A 12748-nucleotide genomic window follows, 5' to 3' on the forward strand; every position below is an offset into this window, starting at 1 on the left:
TATTGCATTGCATTTCTTATTACCTTTTGCAATTTGGAACGTGGGCTGCTAGTTTTGCACAATTTGTATTTTTTTTAAGGAAAAAATGATGAGAGGCTTTCTTTTGGGTAATTTAGTTTTTTTGCTTTCGGCTCTTTTTCGTTGAAAACAACATAATGATGCAGCTTTATGTGCATGTTATAAGTTTAATAATGATGCAGCTTTATGTGCATGTTATATGGTTTAATCAAAGAACATGATGCTCGTTTTTAACCTCAGTTATTTATTACTTTGAATGCTTAGATTAGATCCATATATTCAATCATCACTTTGCAGTTTGCACCAACACCTTCGGAGTTCATTCCATAAAATTAGAACGCTACAAAAATTGGAATTTCGTTTTCACCTTTTTATTGCCCACGAACTTACTATATATATATTTGTTTTGTTTTAAATATGATAGAACAAAATTCATATGGAATAAAAAGTACATTAACAGTGGTCTAACTTCCTTAGTTATATGCTTATCGTAAGAATATAAAACTTTGGTTCTTTCAATTATTGAAAGTTTTAATTATCTCGTTGTATTTTGTTAAAATGCCCTTTTAAAAGATTTCATTATTTCAAATTCGATATCTTTAATAAAAGGAAACAAAATATTGTCAAGTTATATCATATTATTAAAATCGAAGTACCCATTAAAAAATACCCCTACGTTTTCTAACTTATTTACAATTTCATGCCACTGAGAATTAAATTAAACTACATATTTCAATGCTTGTCTTTTCCAGTTAAATTAATGAGTTTTCTTTAATCAAATTTAAACTTAATGTCATTAAATGCGACTACATATTTTAATGTTTGTATTTTCCAGTTAAATTAATGAGTTTTCCTTAATGAAATTTAAACTTAATGTCATTAAATGAACCTAAAAATACATCATATTTAACGTAGCTTATTACGGACGAGTACGGCTAATGAACTTGAATTTTATTTTTACGAAAACGTGAATCACTTGACTTATGTAATATTTAAAATATATTAATTACAATATAACAAATGCATATAACCTACCTATACTTTAGTTTGAAATGATCATGCTCAAGTTTTATATAGTCAACTTCATCATGCATCGATCGATGTACAATAGTCAAACCACCTATAGTTTTCGTTTTCTTTATAGGATGTATCAACCAACCAATCATCCCACTAATTTTCTAAGCTTTATAAAAAAAACAAATCAATAAATACAAACTCAAAATCCAATATCTTCTATTAATCAAAACAGAATATCTTCAATGTCGTATCTTTAATGTACCTATTAAATATAAAAACTGTAACCATAATTACATTAATTATAAGAATAGATTTGATTCCAACCAATTGATCTTTTACTTCGGTAATTGATTTGCTTGCAGAAGAGGAAACAATAAATTTAAAATTTATAAGAATATAAAGATATAGAGATTCCAACCAATTGCCTATATTTGCGTATGATTTTCGCATAATAAGCTTCAAATTGAACATTGAAAAAGATAGAGAGATTTTTTTTAATCTTTTACCGACACAGAACTTAAACAAAACGAAGAGTTAAAGGTAATTTTTTTTGTTACACTTCCCGGAAAAAAAACGGTAACAACATGGGCTTTCATAATATGACCTTTTAACAAATTAATGTTATGGACATTTAATAATTATCTTGACGAAAAATAAAGACTATAAATAATTTAATATTAACAAAATTATGAAATTATTTACAATTTGATGACTAATTCATCACCCTTTTTTATATGTTAAATTTTTCATAGAAGTTTAAAAATTATTTTATTTTTTTTAAACATGTATAACTAATTTATAATCTTTTATGTCATACTAAGTCATGATATAATATTTCTTCATATTTTACATTAATAAACATTGTTTTTATATATCGTCTACAATTCTCTAATTACGTCTATTTGTTCAATTTTGTATATGATATCGAATATTCATCATAAATAGATGGTTTAAGATGCCAAAAAAATTATTTACTTGGTGAATATAATACATCAAATATTAAAAATATATCATTTAGTTAAATAAATAACCAAAAACCGAAAATTCATATCCGCGCTGGCGCGCGGATCAGGGTCTAGTTATAAATAAAAAAGTAATAATTACAAAATAAATATTTTTAACATTGTCAGGAAAAAACTAAACCCTAAACCCTAAATCGTAAAACCTAAACCCTTGGGTAAACTCTAAACCCTTGAATAAATCTTAAACTCTAATTCGAAAACACTAAACACTAATACACTCAGGGGTTTAGAATTTAGGATTTAGGATTTAGGGTTTAGGGGTTTAGTGTTTAGTGTTTTTGATTTAGAGTTTATGATTTATCCAAGGATTTAGGGTTTACTCAAGGGTTTAGGTTTTCAGATTTAGGGTTTAGTGATTAGGATTTAGGGTTTAGTTTTTTTCTTGACGACGTTAAAAATATTTTTTTAATATTATTTTTTCTGTAACTACTATTTTTTTTACATTTTTTAAAAAAAACATAATATAACTTGACAATATTTTGTTTCCTTTTTTAAAAGATATTGAATTTAAAATAATGAAATCCTTTTGGTTGGTGAACCCTAGAGGGTGAACCCTAGAATAACTCTTTTTAAAATGAGATAATAGAAAAATAACTATCTTCGTTTTTTTTTTAACGCTGGATAATTATGCTATTACAACTATGAGAAATATTACAGACGATTCTACAGCCTACAATTCTACCTGCCGTATGAGGATTCACGTCTGACTGCATCACTTGAGCCGCCCTTATCGGATCTACGCTTAACGATATTTTTTGCGCCATGTTGTAGATCTCTTGTAAGTCTTTTATCTTTTAATTCGTATAATTCAGCCTTCTCCGGAAATTAAAACTCAGATTTTCTGGTGTAGAAGCATTAATGAACCTTTGGTCAAACCACTGGACTAAGGGGCTTCCACAACTATCTTCGTTGTAACGATTTTAATTAATTAATTTCAAACAATTCCTCTATAGAAAAATAATGGATGTTCAAATCCAACTTCTCCCTCTGTTGTCCTTAACACAAATAAAGCAGCAAAGAGAGCGTAGCTTGGACCCCTAGAAAAATATATTGTACTTTTAGTAGTGATTGTAATCATATCTATTCTTGTTGATATGATTTTTTTATATAGATTATAATCTGCTTACTACAGAAAAGAGAATACAAACTTATTTTGATAATTTATTCAACAATTACACACATTTATGGAGATGAACTTGCTTTTTCAATTATATGCAAAAAAACATGTCAAATTCTGGGTGTAACGTATATCGAATAATAGGAAAGAGAGAGCAGAGAGGAACGTGGCGAACACAACTAAAAGGAGTCCTCAAATACATACAGATGTCAGGTCCTGTGGAACATACTTGTTTGGTGTACAATCATATGTGCTCACTTTGCATTAGGATGTTCAAACGTCAATGTCTTTCATCCTTTTTGGTTCTCAAATTGTCCACCACCTCTGCAAATTCACATACTCACCATCTTTTTTTTTTTAAAGAAAAGGGTTAAACTCATATCTACTAAAGACACAGATCCAATCCTCGGATGGGAAGTGCAGCCCACGACAGGCCTTCTCCTTTTCATACAGACGTATCCGCAGCCGTGGTGAACAGAAAAATGTAATTTAGTTTCTGCAGCAAGAGGATCGAACCCGAAATATGTTTGCATCCAAAGCCAGTACCACTGGACCACAATGTCTGCTCATACTAACCATCTTCGACTCTTCGTAAACCATTTACGATCATCAAGTGCCTTAACGAATATGCCAAAACAAAGACATTATTCCACTGTCATGAGCTTTCTTTCTTTCTAAAGTGGATCAAATATGTGTTGGCCTTTCATACCGACAAAATCATATTTTTAAGTGAACACATTATGATTGTTAAAATTTATACTGGTTTCGTACGTAATATGTATTTTGAACTTGTAATATATAAGCTAGTCAAACAAATTAACTTACCTGTAAAGCCAAAAAATGTTAACTAAAAAGTAAATAGTAATATTATTACGTAACATTTTAGTTTAATATATTGCGTTTACCACGCATTGACAAAATAAGTTATGTGATACACTTGTCGGTGATAGTATTTGTTGCCTTTGGATTCTATATAAGACTTTCGTTGCGCCGCGGTATTATTTTCCGTGGTCCCGTTCATAACAATCCAAATTGCATGCCACTAACTCGTATACTTTGACACTATACGCACACCTTAATTTTCAAATTAATGTACCACTATATATGTGTACCCACATAGGTAGATAATTTGAATCTTACACTAATCTTTTATGTTTATAAGTACTGTTCATTTTTGTACTTGTGAAATGATCTGAATGATGAAATTATCTCTCTAAAACATAGCACATGGGTTTTAAATTGAGGTTCAATAGCGCTGGGACAAGACCCTTTAAACGGTTAGGTTGCAGACCAATTATTATTTATAACATTAAAAACAAAAAATTCACGTGACTATAAGTAGTAAAATTAAATAGTTTTTTTTTTTCTAAAACTAAACAGTTATGTATGTCCATTATGGACAAGGGTTTGACATTCATTCAAAAAAAATTGACAAGCGTTTTTTTCTTTGTGTTAATTAGTAATTACATTGCCAATAGTTATTAGAAAACTTCTCATAGGTGAACCAACTCAACAAAGTCACGAAATTGACGCTCGGGAAGAGAAAATAAACACGGTTTTGCACATATTTTATCTGCTTTAATCTTGATCTGAAAAATGTAAGATGTATACTTTTTTGTTATATGAAAAGAATGTTTGTTAACCAGTTGATACGTTAATTATACGAAGAACGAGATCCCGTTCCTACGTACTAAACGCAAACTTTTCAACTTAGATTTTCCTTTTAAATAAAAAGCTTTAACTTTTAAAAATATTATCTAAAGACTTTCCTTTGAACAAACAAAAAAAGCAAATAAATCATTCCAATTTTTCTAATTAAATAGATATTTAAAATACAACACAAGGACCACATTTGGCTATAAAACGAAGTCCTCTTGTTTCCGAAGAACACCATTAGGCAGAGAAGAGAAAAATGGGTAAGGATTTATCCAAACGTGTCCTCACTTTTCTGATATTGATCTCGTTACTGGCGGTGGCAATGAACCTTCTGTCCACGGTAGAGGCACAGAACAAGAAGAAGCCGAGGAGAGATGTTCCTCTAGTGAAAGGTCTCTCATGGAGCTTTTACCAGAAAGCATGTCCAAAAGTGGAAAGCATCATCAGGAAAGAGCTCAAGAAAGTCTTCAAGAGAGACATTGGTTTAGCCGCAGCCATCCTTCGAATACATTTCCATGACTGCTTCGTTCAGGTCTCTATCTTTTTCTTTCTTTTCTCCCTTTTGTGTTGGTCTATTAAGAAATATGAATTTGATGTTCGCTAAGCCTTAATCTAAGCGGTCTTACGCAAGTGATTTAACTTACTTTTTCTTTGATTAAAAGACTTGGTTTTTTTCTTAAGATAAGAAACCATATCCACTTATACCCACATAAAAAATGAAATTTGTAAAATCAAGGAACATGTTTAACTGTTATACTTACGTTATCACGTGCTAGACTAAATCCGACCAAAACTAGCTCAAGAGAAAAACATAAAGTCGCCTCGAAATCTAAAGAACAAGAAGTAAGGATTGTCCGTTCTTTATGTTTTTTTTTTTCTTGTAAAGAACAGTTTCATACTAATGTGCAAGTCTAAACACTATAGTAATTTGTTTCTGACACTACATGCATTGGGATATAGACTTGAATATAGCAGGACGTGTGGCATTAATACTATACACCCGCTTTTCGTGGGTTAGTTGAGTCGCTTTTAATGAGAGAAAAGTAAATACCCAACCAATGGTACAAATAATAGAATGCGATTGATATATATTCAGTTCATTGTGTAACAAAAAAACAGTATTCGATTTTCCTCAACACAAATACTAATCATATTTTTATAGCGTTAATTGCAACACCTTGTATTGAGATGTGTGGCGTACTTTGATCAGACATATAATAGCATAGGAAAATCTTGAATAATGTTTTTCTGTTCATTTACTGCTTTCACCATTGAGATTTAATATAAATTGAAACAGGGATGTGAAGCATCAGTGCTGCTAGATGGATCAGCGAGTGGACCAGGAGAGCAATCATCGATCCCGAATCTGACACTCCGTCAAGCCGCCTTTGTCGTCATCAATAACCTTCGTGCACTCGTCCACAAGCAGTGTGGTCAAGTCGTCTCTTGCTCCGACATCCTCGCTCTCGCCGCCCGTGACTCCGTCGTCCTTGTAACCAAACTCTCCCTCTCTCTTCAATCAAATCTCTGTCTATTTATATCTTTATTATACTATATTTCAACCACACGTGACATACCAATACTATATATTATAATTGCTAATTACTTTTTTGGCCAATTAATATAGTCAGGAGGGCCAGACTATGCTGTACCACTTGGCCGACGCGACTCACTAGCATTCGCGAGCCAGAACACAACGTTAAACAACTTGCCGCCACCATTCGCCAACGCGAGCCAACTCATCGCCGACTTCGCCAATAGAAACCTCAACATCACCGACTTAGTTGCACTCTCCGGTGGTCACACCATCGGAATCGCGCATTGCCCGTCTTTCACAGACCGGCTCTACCCGAACCAAGACCCAACAATGAACAAGTCCTTCGCGAACAACCTCAAACGCACTTGCCCCACCGCTAACTCGAGCAACACGCAAGTGAATGACATAAGGAGCCCTGACGTGTTCGACAATAAGTACTACGTTGATCTCATGAACCGACAAGGGCTGTTCACATCAGACCAGGACCTGTTCACGGACAAGAGGACACGTGGTATCGTGGAGAGCTTTGCGATCGACCAGAAGCTATTTTTTGATCATTTTGTGGTGGGGATGATCAAGATGGGCCAGATGAGTGTCTTGACGGGGTCACAAGGAGAGATTCGTGCAAACTGTTCCGCCAGAAACACTGAAAGTTTCATGTCTGTTTTGGAAGAAGGCATACTCGAGGAGGCTCTTTCCATGATGTAGATGAAACCATATAAAATATCGCCTCTTATTTTCCTTTGACTTTGTTTTTTTTAGTTGACGCACTTGTGGTTTGTGGAATGCTTTAAGACTATCTGATAAATAAGAGTGTTGTTTTATCTTAGCTTTGATTATAAGTTCATGCACGTATGCTTAAATCTGTGGAACGTTCGAGATTGATTATCTGATTAATAAAGAGAGTTATCATATACCATAAATTCATAATTGGTAACAATCTTGAGTGAGAAAGACATTGCAGAAGGAAAATGATGCATGCAAATCCAACACACTTGTATTTGAGTATTTCCAAGAAGTCAAGTAAAAAAAGCCTTAAATTTAAACGGGCTATAAGAGTTGAATTAAATAGGGCCCATTAAATATGGTAGCCCATTTCAAGCCGAGTTTGTTGTACCGTAAATTGTAGTGGCAGCTAGCTAATGGAGTTCGTATCTCTTGCTGAAGCTCCTAGCTAATGGAGTTCGTATCTCTTGCTGAAGCTCATTAAACAGAGGTTTTAGGCGCCAACGTTTATAAAAATTTTAGGGGCATCATTCTCAGGAGCATTCCTTTAGATCATCTCCAAAAACCCCCTTAAAACTTCAAATATAAGGTTTTGTGCATTTCAAAAGTAACTTTAAAACCTTAAATTTTAAGGTTTTGTACGGTGAAACTTCAAATATAAAGTTTCACTGTACAAAACTTTATATTTAAGGTTCTTTACTTTTTCATTCTTTGTATTTGTACTTTTTAAATAAAGTTAATAACTTTCTTGTCTGATCAGTTTAGTCCTTTTTAATATCAAAATATTTAATTAACACTAGTAAATATTATACAAAGATAATATTAGAGCAAACAAATACAAAATACAAGAAACTGAAAATAGAATATTACACAAAATAAAATATTTCACAAAATAAAATATTACATAAGTAAACATCACAACAACATTAATATTCAGGTAAATTTGATCCTGGACCTCCAATATCACCAAAATATTTTCCATAAATCTCTGGTGCAACTGAAGGTTGTTGTTGCTCTTGAGTTCTTTTCTTGATGATTCTTTCTTGTTCAGATCGAATGAACTCACGAGTAGTAGAATTAGCAATAGAATCTAGATTTGTTAACAATATCTTATTTTCTTCTTGCATTTCTTTAAGTGCTAATTTTTTTGCTTGGTTTTGCACACGTAATTGAGCCATTTCAAAACCTTTATCCCTACTTGATGTACTTTTTTTTAAGAAATCAAGTAGTTTTTCATTTGATGAAACCAAATTGTCAACGGATGAACTATTACCTTCAGCAAGCTTCCTCTTGAGTTTTGCTTTTTTTGATCCAATCGGACGTTGTGATGAATTCGATCCTCCATCATCACTACTTAAATTGATTGAAAATGAAGACACTCCTGGCGATTGTGATGTAGGAGAGCCGCTGATATTGATCTCAGTATTAGGAGTGTCTTGAATACCAATATTGACATTATCGGTAAATTTTGGAATATCTTTCATCAAAAGCCAAACATGATCAAACTTGAAACCTTTTTTTAGTTTTGGATCTTGTACCAAATTTTTTTTAGCTTTTTCCATCTGCATGAAATATGAAATCTTAAAAAATACATATACAAAATCATATATGTATAATAGAAAATAAATATACTTACAATGTCAAATTCAGATGCCCCACTTGGATGCAAATTCTATACTTGGATAATGCAGCTCTTCAAATTTCGAACATCATAAAGAATGGTAGTCATCCTACCTTGTAAAGATCTACTGCTTCTAATTTCCCAACACTCATCTTTTTTTTTCATTGTAACTATTTTCTATTTTTTCCCATAATTTTCCTAGAGATTGGTTATTGCTGCCAATAGGATCTTGGGATATTTCTAGATAGACACGACATAACAACTCATCTTCACGTTGGTTGAATGATGAGCCTCTACTTCTTTCCATATTTTTATGAAAGGTTATTGGATGTGATTTTTCATTGTGTAGAACCTATTATTTATACAAGAAAATGGATGAATAAAATTCAAATGAATGGACATGCTTTAATTTTACAGACTTCCTTATCTACATGTGAATGATGGATAGGATAAGATTTTGATCCAAGGGTTGGTGAGCTATAAAATACATTGAATGGTGTAGATTGAAATTTTAAGATTTTCTTATCTTCTCTTATCTAATATATTGGATAAGTCTGACATCTTGAATATAATTTTAAATAGTAAATATTCTTATCTTGTTACGTTGGATAAGTGAAATAGGCATATAGAATCCAATGAATGGTGTAGCTTAAATATTTAAAATTTTCTTATCTTTTAGAATAGTAAAATTTATACCTATAAAAATACACATATACATGTTAGACAAACATCAAAACACTAACACTTAAAAATGAATTTCAATATTGGGGGTTAATCTTCTTTTATAATTTCATCTTCTTCCTCTTCTTCAGACTCATCTGAGTTGGATGAGTGGTTAGAAGATCAAAATGCAGCAATAGAAAGAGAGCAACAAATTGCAGTCAATTTTTTTGTGAACAAAAATCGTGTTATTCACCAAGTCACTCAAGAAAACGATCATGTCAGTCACCGGGGCTCTATTTATGGTCATGCCGTCATACACCGTGATAGAGAAAATGCACACCGTAATATGTTCAATGATTACTTTTCGGAGAATCCTTTATATGGCGAGAGAGATTTCAACCGTCGGTTTCGAATGTCAAAAAGGTTGTTTCTTCACATTGTTGAGGCCGTTAAACAACATGACAACTACTTCACTCAGCGATGCATTGCATCTGGTAGAATGAGTTTATCAACCTTGCAAAAAGTCACAGCCGCTTTTCGTATTTTGGCGTATGGTATGCCTGCTGATGCGACAGATGAGTACATCAAAATAGGAGAGTCTATAGCAATTGAATGCATGAAGAGATTTTATCGCGCAATTATAGAAGTATTTTCGGAGCGGTATCTCAGATCACCAACACCAGAAGACGTTTCCAGGCTTCTCAACATCAGCCAACAACGTGGATTTCCCGGAATGCTAGGAAGTCTAGATTGTATGCATTAGAAGTGACAAAATTGCCCAACCGCATGGGCTGGACAATTTGCTGGTCATAACGGATCACCCACGATCATTCTTGAAGCTGTCGCTGATTATGATTTGTGGATATGGCATGCCTACTTTGTTTTGCCGGGTAGCAACAACGATATTAACGTCTTGAAGTCATCTAATTTGTTTTCAAAGCTTGCTCAAGGTACCGCTCCTCCAACTAATTATATTATTCGAGGAAGAGAGTATAATATGGGTTACTATTTAGCTATGGAATTTATCCAAAGTGGTCAACTATTGTTCAAACCATTAGTGATCCCCAAGGTCCAAAGAAAAAATTGTTTGCAGCAAGACAAGAAGCATGCCGAAAAGATGTTGAACGTGCATTTGGAGTTCTACAATCTAAGTTTGCTATCATAAAAGGGTCGTGCCGTTACTGGAAAAAAGGTATTGCATGATATAATGACATCATGCATTATCATGCATAACATGATTATTGAAGATGAACGTGATATTAACGCACCAATTAGAGATGCAAGATCGGCGCCAGTGGCACAAGTTGAAATGGCAATAAACGTGAATGCTCGTTTTCAAAACTTTTTAGCTCGTAATCTTCAAATAAAAAAATAAAGAGGCTTATTTATCACTTCGAAATGCTTTAATTGATCATATATGGGATCATTATGGAGGTAATTATAGTGAATAAATATGTAATTTATTTATTTGTATGCAATGTTTAATTATAATATAATATTTTTAAATTAATTCGTCTTTATAATAATTTTGTTGGATATTTTATAGATACCGTAAAAGATGTATGTTTTTAGTTAAGTTTTGTTAAACATAAGGACTATTATGTAAAATAGAAAAGTTTTAAGGGTTATTATAAGGTTTTGCTTTTGGAGAGAAACATCTTCGAACCTTATTTTTGAGATGTTCTTAGTGCCGTGGCTTGAAGGTTCCAAATATTACGGGTGATGGGTTCAACACTCATAAGGGGCAATAATTTTTATATACGCTTCAGGCGTGAAATGATATTGGGCCGGCAGCTTCCCACGATTTGGGAGTACAATAACTTAGTGACGGTGCCACCGTTTTAATCTTTGTTTAAAGAACCAACACTTTGATCTTGTTGTATCGTTTGTTACAATAAGCCACTAGTGACTTCTCACATTTTTTGTCAGGAGTTCAGGGGAGAATCTTTTCATCAGACCAGAGAAAACCACTCCCTGGGCTAGTTGTTTTTTTTTTTGCTAAACTCCCTGGGCTAGTTGTGGTCAAAGGAAAAAACTATACGGTATTTACACATTAACCTTCCCTTCTAAAATTTCTTAGTTTTCATCATAATTCGTATACTCTCCACGTTTAAAGCACATCATGCTTAGAACAACTCCAACAACAAGAAACCATATAAGTTCATAAGAGAAGAAAAAATTAGTACTATAGTTAGTCAATTCTATTTTTTTAATCAATAAAAATACTAACTTTCTTTTACACGATGACATATGTATCTTAGGGTTACTAATAGTTTCTAAAAATCTCTAAGTTTAGAACTTTTTGTCTTTTCTTTTTTAATTTCTTTTTTTTTCTTTTTTTTATATACTTAGAATCCCTTTTCGTGTCCATTGTTGGAAATGCTCTTATGCATGACCATTGCTGCTTGCTTGCTCCTGTACATGAATATGAAAGTATAATGTTATTTCCATATATTCAGCATAATGAATACACGGGCCAAAGTATAGAATTAGTTAGCAATATTAATCTATGGAAGCAGTAAGCAAAGACAATCATCTAGAAGATCAATAACAGTATGACTATAGGTATAGTTACACAACTCCTTACTCTAATAAGCAATACCAGGATTTGAACCACTTGAGCCCATTCCTCGTGTAGTTGTACTTAGGTGTGTTTGGTACTCGATCTCATCTCTTAGTAGCAATTATGAAGTCAAAGTGTGTTTGGTGTCATGTCCCTGTCTCGTTCATGCCGTGTAACTTAAATGTCTTATACTGATACGTCACTGGCCCAACATTGTCGCAATATTATTATTATTATTATTATTATTATGTCGGGGGGCATTTTTCAATTGTATACCGAAGAAAATTCAAGGTGATTAAGTGGGTTCCTGATAAAGTGTTTGATTGTTTTTCTAACGAAAGATAAACAATACGTTCACATATGAAATGTCAAAGCCAAGCATGAATTAAAGTGATAACCTTTTGAAGCACAAATCCATACGTGTTGTTACACATATTGACATAGCTTTCCCCTAGATTTTCTGAATACTTTTATGTACATGGATTCTCTCTTATCTTTTTGATAGCGTACTTTATTTAGAAAGTAGTATTCTGTTTTTATTATTAAAAAGCTTTCCTTTTTAAGTTGAATCACCATATAAGTTTGATGGTACTTGTTAATATAGTTTGATTGTACACCGAATTATATAACACTATTCAATACTTTAGAAGAAAAAAACAAATTTCTTTCAAACACAAATTTTTATCATAATTTCATATTTTAATTCTAATCAACATTGGCGATGATTGGTTCGACTGTGCTGTAGAATTTTAGCTGTAAAAGTTTAGCTGTAGATAAATTTGTTGTAGCTGTAAAGTTGTTATTGTAG

The 12748-nt window shown here is 32.6% G+C and overlaps 2 protein-coding genes across 2 annotated transcripts; one reads left to right on the forward strand and one right to left on the reverse strand.

The window, feature by feature from the left end:
- Nucleotides 1-5009: 5009 nt before the first annotated feature.
- On the forward strand, nucleotides 5010-7196 carry LOC106381085 (peroxidase 12). Its single transcript, XM_013820945.3, has 3 exons — nucleotides 5010-5362; nucleotides 6128-6322; nucleotides 6458-7196. The coding sequence occupies exons 1-3, from the start codon at nucleotides 5087-5089 to the stop codon at nucleotides 7073-7075; spliced, it is 1089 nt and encodes a 362-aa protein (XP_013676399.2). The 5' UTR covers nucleotides 5010-5086; the 3' UTR covers nucleotides 7076-7196.
- Nucleotides 7197-7897: 701 nt separating this feature from the next.
- On the reverse strand, nucleotides 7898-9056 carry LOC106379354. Its single transcript, XM_013819331.3, has 2 exons — nucleotides 8730-9056; nucleotides 7898-8655 (listed from the first exon to the last, which is right to left on the reverse strand). Exon 1 carries the CDS (start codon nucleotides 9019-9021, stop codon nucleotides 8863-8865), a length of 159 nt encoding a protein of 52 aa, XP_013674785.1. The 5' UTR covers nucleotides 9022-9056; the 3' UTR covers nucleotides 7898-8655; nucleotides 8730-8862.
- Between the last annotated feature and the right edge of the window lie 3692 nt (nucleotides 9057-12748).

Source organism: Brassica napus, chromosome C6, assembly GCF_020379485.1.
Source record: "Brassica napus cultivar Da-Ae chromosome C6, Da-Ae, whole genome shotgun sequence".
Classification (NCBI taxonomy): domain Eukaryota; kingdom Viridiplantae; phylum Streptophyta; class Magnoliopsida; order Brassicales; family Brassicaceae; genus Brassica; species Brassica napus.

What these genes read in the sequence shown, in the direction of transcription:
- LOC106379354 (XM_013819331.3), bottom strand. Translation starts at nt 9,021, where the DNA reads ATGGAAAGAAGTAGAGGCTCATCATTCAACCAACGTGAAGATGAGTTG.
- LOC106381085 (XM_013820945.3), top strand. Translation starts at nt 5,087, where the DNA reads ATGGGTAAGGATTTATCCAAACGTGTCCTCACTTTTCTGATATTGATC. An exon ending in TCCATGACTGCTTCGTTCAG is followed by an intron (nt 5,363 to 6,127) that starts GTCTCTATCTTT and finishes AAATTGAAACAG; the next exon opens with GGATGTGAAGCATCAGTGCT. An exon ending in CCCGTGACTCCGTCGTCCTT is followed by an intron (nt 6,323 to 6,457) that starts GTAACCAAACTC and finishes CAATTAATATAG; the next exon opens with TCAGGAGGGCCAGACTATGC.